This window comes from Camelus ferus, chromosome X (genome assembly GCF_009834535.1).
Source record: "Camelus ferus isolate YT-003-E chromosome X, BCGSAC_Cfer_1.0, whole genome shotgun sequence".
NCBI lineage: Eukaryota > Metazoa > Chordata > Mammalia > Artiodactyla > Camelidae > Camelus > Camelus ferus.
The window spans coordinates 73,701,096-73,722,190 of record NC_045732.1 but is presented as its reverse complement, the minus strand read 5'-3'; the positions used below and the strand labels follow the sequence as shown (position 1 = coordinate 73,722,190).

Here is a 21,095-nt window from a genome sequence, read left to right as displayed (position 1 = left end):
GCACTAAAGGAAATTTGTTAATAGATAAAAAAAACTTGATGAATGATTGATGATGTTGTAGAAATTTAGGTATTTCTAACTAATAAAAGAGTTTTGGTATTTATTTGCTCTATAGTATAGTCAAAAGCATACAAATTCTGACTTTATCAAAATACTTACATAGCACTTAGTAAGTGCCAGGTACTATTCTAAGTACTTTACAAATATCAACTCATTTAATCTTCATAACGATTCTATGAAGTAAGTGCAATTAGTATCACTCCTATCTAACAGGGGAATAAAGGCACAGAGAGGCTCAGTAATATGCTTCAGGTCACTTAGCTAATCAACACCTGAATCAAGACCTGAACCCACAGCCTGCGCTGTGCTGCCTGCTGACCTGCTGAGGATAGCCTAATAGCAGATGAGCGAACACTTTCACATAAATACAGTTTTATTGTTTTTTAAATATTTTATTGTAACTCAAGTAAACTTCTCAATTAAGTCTTAATAGAAGCCTCAGTAAACCTTTGAAAATGGTTCTTTGATGTAATAGTATCATTTGTTAAGTATTTTATTTTTTATGGCCTAAGTATACCTTGTATGATATTGCTATTTTATCAATTGCTAAGAGATCAAGTGAAATAATATTCAAAGTGTCTTAATCATCATTCAACAAATGTTGATTTCTTCTATGGTTAATAAAGTAGGTGCTTCAGTCACTGGGAAATGTTCAGGAGATATGTAGTTCTCCTCAGCAGTCAGAAGATGTCAGTATTAGGACACTAAAAAAATTGAATAAGAAAATTTTTTCCTAAGATGTTAAAAAAAATTATAAAATTGAGGTACTACTCTCTAAATGAAGTCAAAACTGTTACTCAGATTTGCCAGTATTTTCATAATTTAAAATACCGATTTCTATGAAGTGTCTCTTTCAAAAAGAAAATTTCTCTTAATCACTTATTTCTCAAGAATCAAAAGGCTTATTCATAAGATATGGTATTGAACTTAATCTAGATTTATAGTTAAAGTATACTACTCTAGAGATATGTATCGAATTATCACTAAGCTCACTCAGTGATGGCTCCTTTAGTTTGCTGTTATGAAACATACAGAGCTTTTGTGCAACTTTACCTTAACACATATAAATGCCTGAACCATGGGATTTCTTTGTGTCCTATGGTAAATTATTCATGATGCTGTTATTGAGAAGATTTATTGAAAGTGAGTGTGTGTCTCTCTGTGTGTCTGTGTTTGTGTGAAATTCAGCTCTCCAGCTTCTTAGTTCCTAAGACTGATTTTGGGTAGTAGGTTTTTCAGGTAAGCCCCTGAAAATAAGTAAAAAATGTTTCAACATAATTAGCCATGTTATGTGAGTAAGAAGATGAATTCTCAGATTATATGAGTAAGTAAATCGTTGTAGGAGAGTTATAGTAATCCTTTTAGACTTTGGCCACTCTTACATAGATTACTATGTTAGTAAATAAAATTTAATGTCATTGTTGCTGAAATAAAATCAGTGTGTTTCTCAATGTAAAGGTATTCCAGGAAATACATTACTTGGTTAAAATTTTTTACAGAAATTTTATATTTAATTAATTAATTATAATTATTATTATATTATATTATAAGTATATAACTATAGTTATAATAAATAATTAATATTAATTATTTGAATAAGATATACAACAAAGTATGAAAATCTAACCTTTTATTGGTAATGTTCAGTGTAAATTCGCAGCTTCAATTTCTTATAAGAATGGTAACACATACATTTCTAAATGCATTTGATGATTGATTTCTAAATAAAAAGTTAAAAAGTGTTAGATTAACTATACCCAATTAATTTTAAGGATTATTTGATTTATTTAAATGCCATATATATTTGTCTTTCAAATGTATCCCATTACTTTTGTGATAAAACATTATAATGACTCTTAACTTACATATCTGATTTTGTAAATATAGTACAGTATTTTAAATTTAAAGACGAATACTGAGAAAAATATTTTTGTGTATTTTTTCTGACCATGGTTAATTTTATACTGGTATAGGGAAGCCAATTGGGCTTGTGAAATAACCTGATTTGTTCTAAGTCAGAGTTTGTGCACAAGTTAGTCTCTCTTGTGATATAAGCTTCAGAGATGAACTGACCTTTTTGTTTGTGAATTGGCCTTTATTTGAATTTATATATAATAAAACTTAAGTTATTCAGACTAATAATTGAGCACAGCTGAGTTGAATTAGTAAAAACTTAAACTTATGAAATATTTTAGAATCTATGTATATATTCAGATTTGGATTTTAAGACCATTAAATATGTGCAGTAATGCAAAACTTAGTATCTTTCTAAGTTGTCATGTGTAATGGATATTTTAAATTAGAATAGCATTTGAGTGACAGTAATATAAGTCTCATTATCTAAGTTCTTTTCTGCATCATACTCTGTTTCTTTATCAATTATCTGCTCACTTTTCTATGTCCTTACTATCCTTTACCTTCTGTCTTATAAATGTGCTCAGACCTCTACCATTATCTCTGATTTCCCTTTCAGCTGTTGCCTTATCTCTTTGCTTTCTTCTCGGGCCAAACTTGCCATTCCTAGGTCTCCAGTTTCTGATCACTCCTTACACTACTGCAGTCTGGCTTTCACCTCCATTGAAATAGCCCCTCACTAGAGCCTAACACGTACCTACTATAGGCAAAATCCAGCGTAGCATTTGACAGTGGTGACCACATCTTTCTTCTTGAAACTGCTTTCTTGGTTTTTGCCTCATTTTCCTTCCCTGATTTTTATGTTTTCTTTTTGATGTTCCTGGCTAACTTTTCTTCTGACTTTTCTTCTACTTGGTCTCAGGATCTTATCCCCTTTTATTATTCTGTCTGAAGCTTTTTTGACTCCAGATGTCTCATATTCTGCTGGGTCTAAATTTACATCTTATAAATTAGTTTTCTGGTCTCCAGACCTATGTTTCGAATTGTCTGGATGCTATATATTTCAAATTCAATATGTCTTCCCCTCCTGCCCCACCACCGTTGAGCTTGCTCCTCCCCTCTATTCTGTATTTTAGTTGTTAGTGGTATTATCCACCCAGGCCCCTAACCTAAGCTCTATACCTCAGTCCTCCTTGATCTTTCCCTCTTTCTTTCTCCTTACTAATTGGTCACTAGGATGATAATTATGCCTCTTTCCCCGATTCATCACCTCTTCTCCATATCTACTGACCTTTCTTTTGTTGGAACCCTCATTCTTTCTTGTTTGGGCAATTGTAATAATTTCTTAATGGTTCCCCTTTCTCTAGTTTCACAGTCCTTAGAGAAATCCCTGGCTTAAAATTCTTTATTGGCTCCCCATTATCAATAACATAAAGTTAGGACTTTTTAAAAACTTCATAGCCATCCTTACCTCTTTCTCTAAGTTTTATTACCTGCCACAATTCACTTTCGTTAGCTACTCTTTGTTTTCTGTGTAGGCTGAGCTTTTTTATTCCTTTGTGCTTTCCTTCTTCTGAGCATGCCCATTCTTTTATTCCTGGAAAATTCCTACTAATAATTCAGTCATTCAAGATTTAGGAATGAGAGTATAGTACAGTGGTTAAGGGCCTTGGCTTCAAAAATCAAATCACTTTGGTTCCAGTCCTTACTTAGATTTCTACTAACTGAATGACTTTGGCAAATTACCTAATCTTGCTGAACTTAATTTTTTTTATCTTCAAATGATTTCAATGGGATCATCCTTCACAGGATTGTTTTAACCATTGAATTGTTTAATAATATAAAGTACCTTGAACAGCACTTGCCACAGAGTACACACTTCATAAAAGCTTATTATTCATTAAAATGTTACTCTTTTAGTTCATTTTTTGTTTGTTTCTCTACCAGTCATTTTTATCAGGTGTTAATTCTCAATTAGGATTCGGAAGGATTCAGCAAAGATCGGGGCAAATAAGGTCATGGTCAGGAATGCAGGCTGCATCTTCCTCTTCAGTAGTACTTGCATAACTGCTCATGTTTGGGTTCCTTGTAAGAAAAGCAGTAGTTGAAAAGTATGTAAGCATAGAAACCCTAGTGATGCTCCCTTTCTTCACATTGACATACTCGTAATACTGGTAGTAACCTCTTTGAAACGCTCCAACAGTGCCTTTAGGGGTGAAATCCTGCATCAACATCCAGCTTGGGCAGCTCCCCTCTTTTGACATCCATGAGTTTCATCTCCTTCACTAGTATGACTGATGCCATCCTGGGGTCCTGGTGTTCACTGTCCAAGTGTCATTCTTTTGTTGAAGTATAATAGAACAAGAACAAGTGCCATCAAGGACATCATGCCTAAGGATGGCAAATATGTTTATTCACACATACCAACTTCATTTAGTGGCTATCTGGACCATTGGGTTGAAAACATATTGAGGCTATGTCTGGGATCAGCTGAAAAGAGCACTTTGTCATAAGTCATAGGAGAGACAATGGAGGAATTTAGGTCTTGTATTTGTAATCCCTAATACTGCTCATCCTCCAGTTTGTGGTTGAGCTATCAGGTAGGTTATCTATTTTTTCAAGATTTGTGAAAGCTAAAGCTGCATAAGTAAAGGGGGCCATTAAATAGAACTTTGAATGCCAGGCAGAGAAATTTGTATAAAATCTGAAAGTTAGGTTTTCTTCAACAGAAGAGTTATGAGTTATTTCCGGTGAGAAGGAATCAGAAGAACTTTAGTGGTTGTCATACTGTATTTCCTTGATTCTTGATCCTATAAATGAGCACTTTTTTTCACATTCTAGCATTTTTGATATTAAGCAAGTTACCCCTTGCCTCAGTATAAAATAGATAGTGTTTACCTCAGGGTTGTTAAGAAGATTAAATGGATTAATACATGTAACACACTTCAATCAGTGCCTGGCATGTAGTAAGCAGTAGTATAAGTGTTAGCTGTTATCACTATTACTGTATAGTCAATATATACATTTAATTAGTATTTTTTAACTTAAAATTAGTAGGTTTCTTAAAAATGGGTGACATTTTTGAATGGTGAGATTACGACTAGGTGTGAGATAATGGCACCTAGAATAGAATAGTAGTTGAGAGAACTCAGAAGAAGTAAGTCTGAGAGAGATTACAGAAAGAATTGACTTGACATTTTTGTTTATAAGGGATTAAGAAAGAAGGAAGATTTAAGACAACACTCAGATCGCAAACCTAAATGAATAGGAAATAAATTGGTTTAGAAGGGAAATGTTACTTGATATATGGACTTAGAACAATGCCTTGTACATAGAAAGTACAGTTTGTGTTAGCCATTAGTAAGTAGTAGGACTATTTAAACTCATTTGTAATTAAACAGTTTAATTTGTATATTTTACATATGATTTACTTTTTATATATAATTCAGATAATTTAGTAAAAGTACCAAAATGTGAATAACCTCATATATAATTTACTAGTTAGAGAATTCATATGTTCAAGGAAAAATAAAGTATGTGCTTTAAATATTTTTCAGTATAAATCATCAAGGAAGAGTTCAAGTGGCAATGAAAATGATGAGGTGAGACAAGAGGGTAATATTAGCAGTTATTTAAAATATTTACGTTTCGCATGTAGTTGGCTTAATCAAAGTAAAATATGATCAGTTTTTCAGTTTGTTACTGATTTAATGCATGGGTTTTCTCCAATAATGAAAACAGAGCATCATTATACAAGTATTAATTTAATCATGCAGTATCCATTTGTCCTTTGTAGTTCAGCTTTAGAATTTTACTAACATTCATCTTAAAACTGTAACTCATGAATTTAAAATTTTTACATTTTCCTAGCTTTTATCTTCCTAAATCAACCTGGTGGGTCAGTTGAGATTTTTTTTTATTTGGAATTTGTTAGTCTCTTTTCACAAACTCTGTATGCTATTTTAACATTTAAACTTAGATTTCTACAATTTGTGCATTGCTATAAACTTTTCTACCTCATCATTTTAAGCTGTGCAGCAGCCTGGCATTTTTGAAATGATATCATCTCATCACCATATATTTAAGTTTTGTGTATTTTTGTTTGGTGGGATTGGTAGTGAATTTGATGTTGGATACTTGGCAGGGCTTCTGAAAACTTTAATTTTAGGAAATATGATCACCCCCAAAACGTTTGCTGTACACTAAACTAGAGGTTCAGCTTGGCTGTTCTCTCTGTCTCTTTATATTTTATATCCACTTTGGTCCTGCCTGCTTCAATATCTAATCAGTTACCATGACCTACTTTTTTTTTTTGATACTGACGTACTTTGAATACATTCCTCATCTACATTTCTGCTATTTCTGCTCTAGCACAGGCCCTTATCATTTCTTACCAGTAACTGCAATAGCATCCTTGCTTTTCTCCCTTTCTCTGGTCCATTTTCCTCTCTGCTGCCAGTGATTGAAAGAACATAAATATGATCAGGCCATTTCCTTGCTTAGAACCTTTAGTGTCTCCTCATTACTGAGAAAGTAAATTCTAGGTCCTTGATCAAGCTCCTGCTTACCACATCAGCCTCAACTCATGATTTGCCCTCCTTTCACCATACTCTCCAAAAACATGGAACTGCAAGGTTTTCTGCACTCATCCTTTCATTTATTGCTTCTGTGCCTTTGTCCTTGTTGTCCTTTATCTTGGAATATTGTTCCCTTCTTTTTTTGATAAACATTTACTCGGTTTTTTACTTTCTCAGGAAACTTGCCTTCTCCCCCAGCCCCACCATTTCCCTGAGCACCCTTTATCTGTGCCCCATAATATGCCATGCATGGCTCTATCATTGTACTGAGAAGGTTGTTTTACCTGTGTAAATGAATCTATTTTCCCCCTAGGGTGAAAGATCCTTGAGTGGATGATATTTTACTAAATTTCAGTATTCCCAGAGTCTAGCACAGTGTCTGACATAAAGCAGGTGCTCAAGTAATCATATGTTGTATGATGAATACATGTCCTATGTGGTATGCGTATTCAAGGTTAAATGTTAAGATTTTTGTATTTGTTTATTAGTAGTCATTGAAAAAAAATGGACCATTTAGTATTATCTTATGCAATTAAATTCTTTGTAATTATTTCTAAGCCTATTTTAGATACACATAATTTTCCAGGTAAACACTATTATTTGGGGTGATGGAATTTTTGCATGCTTCCATGTACCTGTCTCAGATTGTAATATATTGTTGCCATTTTCTGTTAGGAATTAATCTTGACTCATGGATATTTTCTAAGACACATAGAAAGGTTTTTCATTTGTGATATTTAAAGGAAATGAATTTATAAGAAAATATTTGATGTGAGTAGATACTACTTCTAAAACTTTAGTTTAAAGTGCTTATGAATCACCTGGGAATCTTACTGAAATACAGATTCTGATTCAGTAGGTCTTGGGTGGGGCCTGAGATTCTGCATTTCTAACAAGCTCCCAACGATGTTGATGCTGCTGGTCCACAGACCACACTTTGGCAAGGTGATAGATCGTATTTTCCAGATTCTTCTTTAGTAGTTGATCAGAACAATTTTCAATTTTCCTTTTTTATGTCTGAATCATCATTCATATTTTAATTTCATCTTTCATCTTTTTATTTTTATATTTTAGCAAGAAAGTGATAATGCTAATATGTCACCACAATCTCCAGTGTCATCTGAGGTACAAGTTCTGTTTTTAAATGTGTTTACATAGGTTTCTTTGTCTTTTCTCTCTAACCTCATCTTTCTTTCTTTTTTTTTAAATGTAATTTATTCATCCATATTTAAAAGGTTGATTTGTGCAAACCTAGCCTATAAAAAAACTCTAAGAACACCATATCTTTGTACAAATATTCATAACGAATATCCCTTAAGTTACTTATTGGAAAATGCCTATAGATCACAGAAAGGAATTCACTTCATATGTTTTTTATGTTTTATAATTTGATTCATATTTTGAAATAAATAACAGCTTTCAAATTTTCAATTTGAAAAAAAATATTTCAGCATTGTGCAATGGCCTTTGGTTTTTCTCATAACCAGTTAGGTCTGAAAGCAATGCAAGAAAAACTTTCCTTTTTCCACGAGAAACATCCCTGCAGTGGGTTGTTCCTATCGACAGGAGGGTACACATTTCCTAGCATCTTAGACCTAAGAAGGGATGTGAGGAAGAAGGGGTAGATGAAAATTAGTTTCTGAGATCTCAACCAAATATTCTGTGGTTTAAATTGTTGACTCTTCTAATTTAGTTAAACCTGTTGCTTCACAATAAAAGATAAATTTTTAAAAATTCTAAATAGTATCTCTTCTATTTCAGATTACCTTACTTAGTATTCTAAAAGTGTATTGGCATTAGTAAATAAATGATTATGCATTCATTTGGTGAGTTCAGGACTTTGTCTAAATGTTTGGATGATCCAAATTCACTGTCTAACTTTGGTTAATTAGACAGTATTTCATTTTGCATAGATGGTAGTAATTTTTTTAAAAAGCCAGGATACTTTGTCTATTGTTTTGGATGAATTACATTATAAAACTTTTAAATGGACTTGGGCATTAGTTTTATAAACGTGTTTCTGAATTATTTATATGGCAAGTAAAATGGTTTACATTCTTTTAAAAAATAATTTAAATTAGGGTATCCTAAAATTAGTCTTTGTCACATGCTTTTGTAAATCCTTTCTTTTACTTCCAAGTATAACAAATATAAGTGATGACTTATTTACATAGTTGCTTTATGATTTTATGATCTATGCGCATGGGGAGAGTGTTAATGTGTTTTTTCAAATAAATTGTATTGCTTTTATAATACATTTTTGCTTACATTTGGATAAATGAGATTTTTGTCTGAAAGTTCACAATACCTTAACCGACATAATCAAGACACACTGTGAGGCTTGTAAATGGTTAGAGTAGTGAACGTGTGTTTTAGTACCTCAACTGACGTTCAGCTTGTACTGAATATCACATGTTAATCAGAAGATTCAGAGAATCAACAGAATTATTATTTCAATTACATCTGTGAAAGGAAAATTGTAAAAACAATTAATATAGTGCTTTACTATTAAGAAAGTGCTTGCCTGTACTTTTAAATTTAAGAGCAGTCCCATGAGCTTGATACTATCCTCATCATTTTACAGCTGAAGAGATAATTAACTTTTCCTAAAGATTTCATTCAATATATGGTTGAGAAGTGACTAAAGCCCAAACTCGAGCTACTTCACAGTTGTGTAGATTAAATAAGATGTTAGTAAAATGATATATATTTTTTTACGATTTTATAATTTACAAAGTGCTTTCTTTTAGTTATCTCAGTTAATGTTTACAACATCCTATTTCAGAGATGAAGAAACAGTCACAGACAAATGAAATGTTTTGCTCAAGGCTTAGCCCAAACTTTCTAAGTTCAGATGTTTAAAATATACCACAGTTCTTTCCATAGCACACTAATGTGTGAAAAGCACTTTGAAACAATGTGCATTCAGACAGGAGAAATAATACTTTATTATCTATTGCTCAGCAGCCCCTATTAGTATCAATATGTATATTTGCCTCAGATTATCCACTAAGTGTCAAGTCCACAGTAGATACAGAGTGTTGCTAATTTCACTTATCTTTTCATTGAAGTTTATTTCATTTTGGGGAACACTTTAACCTGGTTCTTCATTCAAAAAATAGTATCTGTTTATTTTATATACTTTAATAATTTTCTTTTTCATCTTCCTTATACTATGAGAGAGAAGTATATAAAGGCTCAGGTCAATTAGCAAATATTTATAAACCTTTTAAAAGTGAAATGTATAAATTTGCATTGAAAATGCAACTTACCCTTCTCTACTCCACTGATTAATCATGGAAGAAATAAATACTTTTCAAAATTGGAATGGATATGAATAACTGCCTTGATTATTTTGAAAGAAAAAAGTTTCTGTTTTTGTTTTTTTTTTTTTCTGTTTTTAGGAATATGATAGAACTGATGGTTTTTTACATGGCCCCTTTGGCTTGAAGCCCAGATCAGGTAAATAAATATTCTGCAAATAAAATTTATTGGTTATATATGAAACAACAGTTTCTCAGCTTAAATGGGATTGATTCCATAGTTTTAAGTACACATAGATTCTTTCCCCTCTCCTAAAAGTAATTTTCTCTTAACCTTATTTGTCTTTCCAATTCCCATTCCCCATTTCTTTCTTCCTCTTTACCTTCAAGCTCCTGAAACCTCAGCTTTTTGCCTTAGATATACTGCAGTCTTATTTCTACTCTACTGTGACTGCTATTAGACTGACCACTCTGCCAGCAAACCAAACACTGTTTGAAATTATAGCACTCCATTATATTGTGGTTTTAAAAGGGGATCTTTTCGCATTTGGCAAGCCCAAAAGAAAGTGGATCCATGTTACTTGGCAAGGTATTGAATTATAGTTTTTATTCCTGAATAACTGTTATTGACCTTCAGAAATAATTTCCTTTTTCTTTAAAGATAATAAAGGCTGATTTGTGTTCAATAATAATTTTTAACCTGGATCATAAGTTTCTAATTACGTATGTTTAAGATCATGTATAGGTGGTAGAAGTCATTACACTTGTCTTCCCTGTTGCTTTCAATTATGCAGATAAGTAGATTTCAATTATATTCTCTAAAAAATATTTAGAATGTATTAATAAGTAATAGTGTTTTATGTAGTTTTGTACTGGTTCTTTTTATCATGCCTCTTTCCCCACCGATGGTTGATCCTTCCTGTTAGCTTTGTAATAAGCTGGAAAATTTCTGTTTTTATAGCTTTTAGCCGCTCATCACGCCAGGAATATGGGGCAGCAGATCCAGGTTTTACAATGAGAAGAAAGATGGAACATCTACGGGAAGAACGAGAGCAAATACGACAACTTCGCAACGTAAGTCAGATTGACCTTTCACATCTGCTTTGTGAGATGAATTTAGCTTGGAAAATTAACAACTCTTTAAAATTTTGGATTATGTAACGATTAGTAATATAAGTATGTAGCATAGATATTTAGGTAGAATATCTGTGATTTATACCCATTTCTTTTATAGAATCTCGAATCCAGGTTAAAAGTAATTTTACCTGATGACATTGGAGCTGCACTGATGGATGGGGTTGTTCTTTGCCATTTAGCCAATCATATAAGGCCACGCTCTGTAGCTAGTATTCATGTGCCATCACCAGCAGTGGTAAGTTTTGTCTACAATTTGTTAGTTCTCTAAAGGAAGATAGAGCTTCTTGAAACAGGTTTTAAATAATGTACCTCAATAAATTTAATTTTCAATATCGATTAATTTTGTATAAATATGCCTGAAAATATACCTTTTTTTTTTCTTACTTTACAGCCTAAACTGAGCATGGCAAAATGTCGAAGAAATGTAGAAAATTTTCTTGATGCTTGTAAAAAGTTGGGTGTCTCACAGGTAATTATTTTTCTAACAAAATGATCATTTAAATATTAATTTATTACATGTGTATTGGATTCTTCTTCTTCACAATAGGAATGAATAATGCTTTCTGAATGTGAAAATGAATGCCTTCCATTGGTACCTTCTATTGAATTCCAGCTTTAACTGTCATGGCTATCTAATGAATGTTTTTAAGCTGCTTTTAAAGTATTATAAAACAGCTAAATATATGGGAAAAATTTACTTATTATACACATCATTGAATAAACGTAACTTAGTGGCCATATGACAGGTTGGTTGTATGCCATTGATATTCTTATTTTTCCTGATAGGGGACATTTGGACTCCATTGTTATAAATCCATGGCTAGAATCTGATTTGCAGATTCGCATTCAAGGTGGATAGCATTTTTATTTAAAGTGTCAAATTAGAGATCTTAGTAACATGGTAATATCTCACTGAATAAACTTTGACATCTGTAGAAATAGGCTTATGTTTCATGTAATAATTTTAATACTATACAATTAATAAAGCAATATTGTTAATGTATAATGAAGATAAAAAATCAAAATATTGCTTTTTTGGAGAACATTATAAGCCTAACATCAACATGTCTGACTGTTAAGAAGGCATGACATTATTAGCAGATCACAATCTAGTTGTACTTTTTTTCCTTTTATTTTTTAAAGTTTATTTTTATTGAGAGAGAATTGACATAATGTTTTGTAAGTTTAAGGTGTACAGTGTGTTGATTTGATAACACTTATATATTGAGTTGTGTTTGTTAACCTCTCTTTGCAATTGTGTCATAATATGGTATACAAATTCTACTTTAACTTCTTTCTTCAAGTGAATAAATATAAGTTATGTAGAGAGAAACGTTGAATTACTGTGTAATGTGGAAGCTACCTGCTGTTCTCATCTAGTTACTTCTCTATGGTTGACATGTTTTAAAAATTTGATTCTTAAACATTTTTATGTTTTTTTTTGTACTCAATCTCTTAGTGAGAAAATAGAGAAGTTAGGAAGGTTTTTTTCAAGTTATTATTACATTATATACAATTTCCTGTTTTGTCATTTTTTAGTTTTAAGAGTTTTCAGGAAGGGTTCTCAATAACCATTTATTGAATGAATGTACATTTTACAGATGAGGAAACTGAGACGCAGAGAAGTTAGGGAACTTGGCCAAGGTCACACTTTTAGTAATCAATGGAGCCAAACTATAAACCCCAGTGTTCTAATTCCAGAGTCCACCCTCTAACTTGAATACTCTATTTCTGTTCTTTTATTTGAAAGAAAAGACAATCCAACATATCCCTGACACCTTCTTGATACATTAGAAAAGGAGGATAAAAGGGAAAGTCTTATGAAAACTATTAGCATACTCTTGTCTTCTCTCTCCAGCTTGTTCTAGGGCAATGTTAGTTCCTCACCCATCCTCATCATAAGGGGGGGCTATGGAGGGACCAGGCATCGACTCCCATTTTTGAAACTCTGTAGCTGTTGGCCATGAAGGAAGAGTTTTATTTTTAGCTTCAATTTGTTTTTCCCTGACTTGGAAATGATAATATATTGTTGATTTTTTTTTATTTAAATTTTTTTGTTTGTTTTAGGATATTTTTGTATTTTTAAGTTTTAGTGAAGTATAATTGACATACAATAAATTGCACATAAATAAAGTGTACGGCTTGATAAGTTTTGATATATCCATACACCATGAAATCTTCACCATATTCAAGGTAATGAACATGTCCATTACCTGCAAAAGTTTCCTTGTGTCCCTTTGCAATCCTTTCTTCCTCAGGCAGCCACTAATCTGCTTTCTGTTATTACAGTTTAGTTTGTATCTTCTGTATGGAGTTGTATATAACTGGAATGCTACAGTAGGTACAATTTTTTTTTCTGGCTCCTTTTACTCAATATAACTATTCTAAGACTCATAAATGTTGTTGCATGTATAAATAGGTCATTCCTTTTTATTGTTGTATAGTAATTCATTATATGAATATACCACAATTTGTCAGCCCATTGACCTATTGATGGCCATTTATGTTGTTTCCAGTTTTAGAGATAACTACAAATAAGGCTGCTATGAACATTTATATACAAGTCTTTGGATATATGTGTTCTTTAATTTTGGTTAGATATGTGGGAGTGAAGTGTAGGTGAATGCTTAACATTATAAGAAAGCATAAAACTCTTCTCCAAAGTGGTTGTACCATTTTACATTCCTATCAGTAGTGGATGAGAGTTCCAGTTCCTCCATATCCTCAGTAACATTCAATATGGTCAGTGTTTTTTTAATTTTATCCATTCTGATAGGTGTGTACTAGTTCATCAGTGTGGTTTTGATTTACATTTCCTGAAGACTAATGTTGTTCATCATTTTTTCAAGGGCTTATTTGCCATTTATATGACTTCTTTTATGAAGCATCTATTCTAATCTTTTGTCTCTTTTTTAATTGGGGTTTCTTATCATTGAGTTTGAGATTTCTTTATAAATTATAAAGTCCTTTATCAGATGTGTGATTTACAAATATTGTATCCCAGTTTTTGCTTTGTCTTTTCATTCTCATTATAGTATCTTTAAGAGAGCAGAAACTACATTTTTATAGTAAAATTTGTCATTTAAAAAAAATTGATTGTGCTTTTGGTGTCAAACCAAAGAAGTTTTTGCATAACTTAAGGTCACAAAGATTTTATCCTATATTTATTTCTAGAAGTTTTATAATCTTAAGTTTTACATTTAGGTCTATAATCAAATTTTAGTTAATTTTTGTATATGTTGAAAAGTATGAATTGAAGTTCTCTTTATTTAAGGCCTGGGATTGGGCATACACATTTTTTAAACATTATTATTGAGATATAATTAACATACCATAATTTCACCCATTTAAAATGTTTTTAGTATAGTCACAGAGTTGGGTAACAGTGTAAGTGTAGAATATTTTTATCAGCCCAGAAAGAAACCTCTTACCCATTAGCAGTCCCTCCCCTGTTCTGTCTCTATAAATTTGCCTGTTCTGGACATTACATATTAATGACATCACATAATATGGAGTCTTTTGTATCTGGCTTCTTTCATTTAGTGTAATGTTTCCAAGCTTCATCCATGTTGTAGCATAAAGTAGTACAGATACACCCAGTTTTATTGAGTTTCATTTTATTGTGCTTCACAGTTACTGCATTTTTTACAAATTGAAGGTTTGTGGCAACTGTGCATTGTTAGATGATGATTAGCACTTTTTAGCAATAAAGTATTTTTTAATTAAAGTTTGTGTTTTAGACGTAATGATATTGTACATTTAAATACTACAGTATAGTGTAAACATGACTTTTATATGGACTAGAAAACAAAAACTCACGTGGCTCACTTTATTATGATACTCGCTTTATTTTGGTGGTCTGAAACTGAACTCCCAATATCTCTGAGGTCTGCCTGTACTTCATTTTTTAGGTCCTATTCCATTGTACGTAAATACCACAGTTTATTTACCATTCATCAGCTGGTGGATATTCGAGCTGTTTCCACTCATTGTTTATTATGAATAATGCTGCTATGAACATTCATGGACAAGGTTTTGTTTAAACACTTGTTTTAATTCTCTTACTTAAATACTTTGGAGTGGGCTTGCTAGGTTCTATGGTAACTCTATGTTTATCTTTTTGAGGAACTACTAAATTATTTTCTAATTTACATTCTCACCAGCAATGCATGAGGGTTCTAATTTTTCCACACCTCACCAACAGGGATTATTGTTTACCTTTTTGATTCTGGTCATCCTAGTGGCTGTGATTAGCATTTCCTTAAAGGCTAATGATGTTGGGCATCTTTTTGTGTGCTTATTGACTATTTATATACATTCTTTGGAGAAATGTCTTTTCAAATCCTGTGCCCATTTGTTAATTGATTTAGTCACTTTTTTATTATTAAGTTCTTTATATATTTCCAGATACAAGTTCCTTATGAGATATATGATCCTAGTTGCTGAGAGTTCTTATCAGGAATGGATGTTGAATTATATCAGTACTTTTTCTGCATCTATGGAGATAACTTTTTTTTTCTTTCACAACATTGTGAACTACATTGGTTGACTTTCAAGATGTTAACTCAAACCTGGACTCCTGGGATAAACCACACTTGGTCATGACAGATTTTGTTGTTGTTATTTTTATGTTTTGGGGCTAAATTTGCTAAAATTTCGTCTAGACTTTTTGCTTCTAAGTTAATGGAGTTATTGGCTTTGGTTTTCTTTTTTTTTTTGATGTCTTTCCCTGGCTTTTGTGTCAAGGTAATGCTGACTCCATGGAATATGTTCAGAAGTATTCCCTGCTCTTAGTTTTCATGAAGATTTTGAGTAGAATTGATATTATTTCTTTATTAAATATCTAGTTAAATTCATTATTGAACTTTGAACCCATCTAGGCAAGGGGTTTTCTTTGTGGGAAAGTTTTTAACTACCATTTTATTTTCTTTAATAGATATAGGGGTCTTCTAGTTTCCTATTTCTTTTTGCATGAGCTTTGGTATTCTGTGTCTTTTGAAGAATTTGTCCATTTCACCTAGTTTGTCAAACTTATTGTCATACTATTGTTTATAATGCCCCCCTTATTATCATTTTAGAATTTGTAGAATCTCTTGTGATATCCCCTCTTTTATTCCTGATATTGGTTGGCAATTTGTGTATTTTCTCTCTTTTTCCTGATTAACCTAGCTAGGGGTTTATGAATTTTAAAGAATCTTCTCAGTGAACTAATTTGGTTTCATTGATTTTTTTTTTGTATAATTATTTTTTTAAATTTTATTGTTTTTCTTTCTCATCTTCATTATTTCCTTGTTTCTGCTTGCCACTCTTTTAATTGCTCTTTTTCTAGTTTCTAAACTGGAGGCTGAGGTCATTGATTTGAAACCTTTTTTTTTCTTTTCTAATATATACGTCAGTGGTTTTTTTTTTAATAAAAAAGGAAAATAATAGGAGGGCAACAAATGTTGCAGCAAAAATGTAGTGAGAAGATAGTTTTTGAGAACTCTTTTGATAAATGGGATATTATCAGTAGTATTTGGTGATTGAGTTATGAGAGTAATGAAGAATAAGATTACTATGATTCCTAGGTTTATGTTGAGAGATTGAATAGTGTATTACTGATTGAGGTATAGAATACAGAAGGGGAAGTTAATTTAGTGAGGAAGTCGTTCTGTTGTGGACGAATTGATTTTAATATGTCTCTTGGGCATCTGTTTGGCTGTATCAAGTTGACATTTGTATCTGGAGCTCAAGAGAGAGATCTTGGCAGGAAATAAACATTTGAAAGTCATCAGGATGGAAGATGCAGTTGTTACTATTTGGGAATAGGGGCTCAGTCTTGCCAAGTCTTCCAGTGTTTCAAGAAACACTGGATTTTTAAAAAGTAATATTTTTAGATTTGTAAAACATTGTGCTAGCCAACTAAAACACAATTATGGACCAGATGAGACCTGTTGTTTGCCACCCACTCTGTCCACTGCTAGCTTATTTTCCTGAGAAGAATGAGTGTCCCAGCTGAAGCAGTGGACTGCATCATTTCTTCAAAACTGCCACCAAATTTATTTGATGTTGTGCACATGCATGCAAACCCTCAGTTAAAACCCTTGCAGTTTTTAGAAGGCTTTGAGAATACCAAGGAGAAGATACAGTATAAGAAGAGAAGCTGGTGAAGACAGAACCCTTGGAAACATTAAGGTTGTTAGAAGAGGATCAGTGAAGGCTAATGAAACCTAATGTAAAGTTGTTTCTAAACCCTCTTTCTCATAGAGTTGTGAATATCAAATAACACATGTGATGTCTTAGAAGAGGAGGCAGTTGTTATTTATCAAATTCTAGACTATTGGAACTAAGAAGCAACACAACATCACTAGAAGCTGGAGGGAAGTAACCTTAAGACAAAAAAAGTACTGAAGTGCTACATACATCACAGACCACGGAACCTCATAATTGGTAGAAAGAACGAGAGTGGCTAGTTTTGTACAGGACTCAGCAGTTTACAAAGTGCTTCCGTAGACAGATTGTTCTGTTTGTTTCTCACTCAGTCCCGTCTCCAGATGAAGAAACAGTCTCAAGAGAATTTTAGTACCTTTAGTACTTCATATTGTATGACCCTTACATCTGTTGGATGGAAATGTACTCTTTCTGCTCCAGCATGAGAGCTTAGGGAACATCTAGCACCACCATCTCACTTTAAAATATTTGCTTATTATGTGGATCAAACCAACCTCAGATCAAAACACAGACCGTAAAATAGAATTCCCTACCATAAAGGTCTATTGAAACAGACATTTTAGAATTAGAATTTAATTTAATTAGAATTGTGTACTTTTTACTTGAAGTTCTATTGAAAGTATGTTTTAAAAACCCAGTTCTGACTTACTCATGCTTTGCTGCACTATTAAAAAACAGATGTTCAGATACCATTTGTTTTGTTTTTCAGGAAAGACTTTGTTTGCCTCATCATATTTTGGAAGAAAGAGGTCTTGTGAAAGTTGGTGTCACAGTTCAGGCTCTTCTTGAATTACCTACAACCAAGGCATCTCAGCTTTCTACAGCTTGATATAACATTTAAAAATCATAATTGTCTAGTTTCATTTATTTGAAGTGATTTCAAAGATCTCAAATGTATGAATAAGGATGTCTGATCGAAAATGATTTTATTAGATCAAGCCTTAGGTTTAAGGAAAATTCTGTTAAAACATCAAAATTAAATTTTGAATTTCCCATACTTCTTTTGGGGGAAAACTGGATCAACCCAATAAGAGTTTGTGTTAAATTCAAATTCTCTTCTTACTGTGTCAGTTGATAATCTTGATTATTTTTCAACAATCAGATTAATACTAAATTTAAAACATGGTTTCAATTTAATAATCACATTAGGTTTAATTTTTTTTATATCATAGCATACTGGTAAACATCTGGATAAGGAAATCATTTTTTTTACCAATTTAAAACAGTTCTATATTTGAGTTATTTAATACACTTGTAATCCTAGTTTATACACAATTTCTTCAATCTTTGGTCTTAGTTTTCTAGAAAAAATGTGAGTAGAAAATACAGAACTCTGGCTTTATATTAAATTCTTTTAGTATTATAGGTTGGTGCCAAAATATTTTCAGTTGTACTGTAGATTGTTTACATGTGAAGTGCCTGTGTAACTGATGACTCATATAGTCTTAAGCATTTTTGCAATTTCTTTTTATGTATTAATGGAATCAATGGAATTTTAAAATATTTTAGTAGATTTTGTAAGTTCAGTAGTATGTGAGGATAAATATGCCTCACATTGTGACATTTGTGGTTTTTATTTAGTCCATTGCAGTTTTCTTAAATTGGTTGTTTCATGTTGTCAAAAACAATGTTAATATGCTTAATTTATGCTATTTAATTTTGCAAAACTTAATCATCTTTTAAAATGTATTATTTGAAGAGTATTTTATTTCTGTATTGAAAATGTTACACAAAGCAGTAAGGTTTTTGAGAACTAGCAAAGTACTTAATTATCAAGGACATTTTGATAAAACTGCCAAAGTTTGGGTTTTTGTCTTGACTTTCAGGAACGTTATTACATCAGTATGCTGCCTTTTGTTATATTCAGATTCAGAGAGCAGCAATTGAAGAGTAGGTTTTTATTTGAAATCTGTCCATTTGTGGATCCTGTAAATCTTATGATCCTCAATTAACAAGATGTTGAAATGAACACAGACCATTCTATAAATCTTTTCATAAGTATACGGTGTAACATAAAGTCCTTGTTTAATTTAGAGGTGGATAAATTTATGTTGGTAGTAGTGCAGATATTTTTCAAAAACATTACTGTAATGAATAACTCAATTTCCTATTAAAGAACCTTAGTAAATTACTTTTGTAGTAGTCAAGCAAGTATCATATCTTAAATATGTGATTATTTGCACTTGTTACCTCTTAATATGGATGCAACTTACTGAAAATGTTGGCCTGGGTATTTCAAAGGTATATATGAAAGGTTAAAAACTATTGTGCCAAATGATATAGTAAGGGTTGGTTTAGGAACAACTCTGCTTTTTTTTTTTTGATCAGTTGGCATGAAGCCATATAATTAAGTTTTGGCTTTAGGATACAGATGTGTTCTTTACATTTCAAGGGTCAAATTGGAGCTTTTAAAGAATTAAAGCTTTTATGACTAAAACATTTAAAAATTAAATTATTAGTAATTTATTACTTTAAATATTTGAGCTAATTAGTTACTATTTTTCAGTTGGATCTTAAAAAAAAAAAAACCTCATTGACATAATCAATCTCCCTAGTGAAAATTTGGGTAATAAAGATAAAAAATGACAACTAAATATCTTAGTTGTTAGTTTTTAATGTAAAAATTTGACAATGTTACAAATAAAGTGATCATTAAAAGCTGCAGCAATCATTCATACTACTTGCATAGTTATGTTGTAGGATTCCTCTTGTTAATCAACCTAGATGTTAATTATTTTACAAGTATTTTCATGTTTCATATCATTGAAATATTTGTGAAATTATAGGCCATTTCCTTTTTGCATTTCACTTACTTGTCAATTAATTATTACTTTAAAGAGAAAATACACCAGAAGCTCTGTAGCATTCTTTACTGCAAAGCAAAATTCCATTTAAGATAGTCTCTCTGAGGTACATACCATGGCAGTTTATTTACTGTAATGGCAAAAGGCAACACCACCTCTATGACAGTTTCACAGCGTAGTCCCCAAGAATATATTATATCAAGGCTCTGATGTATTTCTTATAGTAGTTTTTAAATAAGTGTAGAATTTACTCTAAATGGTTTTTATGGTTCTCATATATTTACTTCATCAGTTATTGAATTAAGAATGATCATCATTATTTGAATTCGATTTGTGATTTGAAGAGGGTTAAATAGTGAAACTAAAATATTTTATTAGGCCCTAAAACATGCAGTAGATAGCTACTTCTGCTAAGTTTTATTACTGTATGGCACAAGAAAGAACTGATGTTGGATATGTTAGAATTGAAATAAGGAGTAAAAATCATTACCATTTGTTTAATAATTATCTTTACAGAATGCTAGTTTATTGACTTTTCTAACTGAATTTTTTGAAGAATTCAGAAATGTTTGTATTGGTCACAGATCTATCATGATTGATTTTCTGACGCATTTAAAAATAAATGGAACACTAAATGTATATTACCGATGCAAACTGTGGATAAAATTGAACGAAAAAATTAAAGTCTGAGATTTCTTTTCTCCCTTTCTACCTCTTCTCTTAACATCACAGCATCCATTTTTTTGTAGGTATTTGACAGATTGTGTCTGTGTTCTCTAGTATGGAAAAATAGACTTCAGGAGGACATTCAAAGTAAGTTATTTCAGTCTAGATTCTCTTTACATCATGATATTTTTAGTAAGTAATGTTTTCTTTAAAAAAATGATTTCCTAGGATGTCTTCACATAACGATGTCACCATTATATAAGATAGACTCTGTATAACATAAATGTCAGATAAAACTTTACATAAAATAAAAGCTAAGATAGGTCAAATTGTGATTATTTTTATTGTAGATTTTAATGGGAGATATATGACTGAATTACCCTTAAACTGTTTCGTAAAAATTTAATCTTTCATTTTCAAGTAATTCTGATTTTTAAAACATTCACATGTTTTATTAAAATGACTGTTATTTATTCATGATTGTTATTTATCCTAAAAGTAGAGAAGTTATTTAGGTAATAATT

The 21,095-nt window shown here is 31.7% G+C and overlaps 1 protein-coding gene, 1 non-coding gene and 1 pseudogene across 5 annotated transcripts in view; 2 read left to right on the top strand and 1 right to left on the bottom strand.

Moving 5' to 3' along the window:
* Window positions 1-20,584, top strand: part of LRCH2 (leucine rich repeats and calponin homology domain containing 2) — an 81,215-nt gene extending 60,631 nt beyond the window's left edge. For 2 of the 4 annotated variants that reach the window (XM_032474919.1, XM_032474918.1), the window contains 7 exons: window positions 5,472-5,516; window positions 7,566-7,616; window positions 9,896-9,953; window positions 10,716-10,828; window positions 10,989-11,126; window positions 11,283-11,360; window positions 17,811-20,584. In XM_032474919.1, the coding sequence (XP_032330810.1) occupies window positions 5,472-5,516; window positions 7,566-7,616; window positions 9,896-9,953; window positions 10,716-10,828; window positions 10,989-11,126; window positions 11,283-11,360; window positions 17,811-17,930 (603 nt within the window). In that variant the 3' untranslated portion in view covers window positions 17,931-20,584. Of the gene's footprint in view, window positions 1-5,471; window positions 5,517-7,565; window positions 7,617-9,895; window positions 9,954-10,172; window positions 10,344-10,715; window positions 10,829-10,988; window positions 11,127-11,282; window positions 11,361-17,810 lie in introns of all 4 variants that reach the window. The other 2 variants (XM_032474917.1, XM_032474920.1) reach the window with 2 other exon arrangements.
* Window positions 3,886-4,218, bottom strand: LOC102522786 (annotated as a pseudogene).
* LOC116662310 lies at window positions 7,940-8,069 on the top strand. The gene has a single exon (XR_004318350.1). It is a non-coding gene; the product is annotated as a small nucleolar RNA SNORA35 (small nucleolar RNA).
* Window positions 20,585-21,095: the final 511 nt, after the last annotated feature.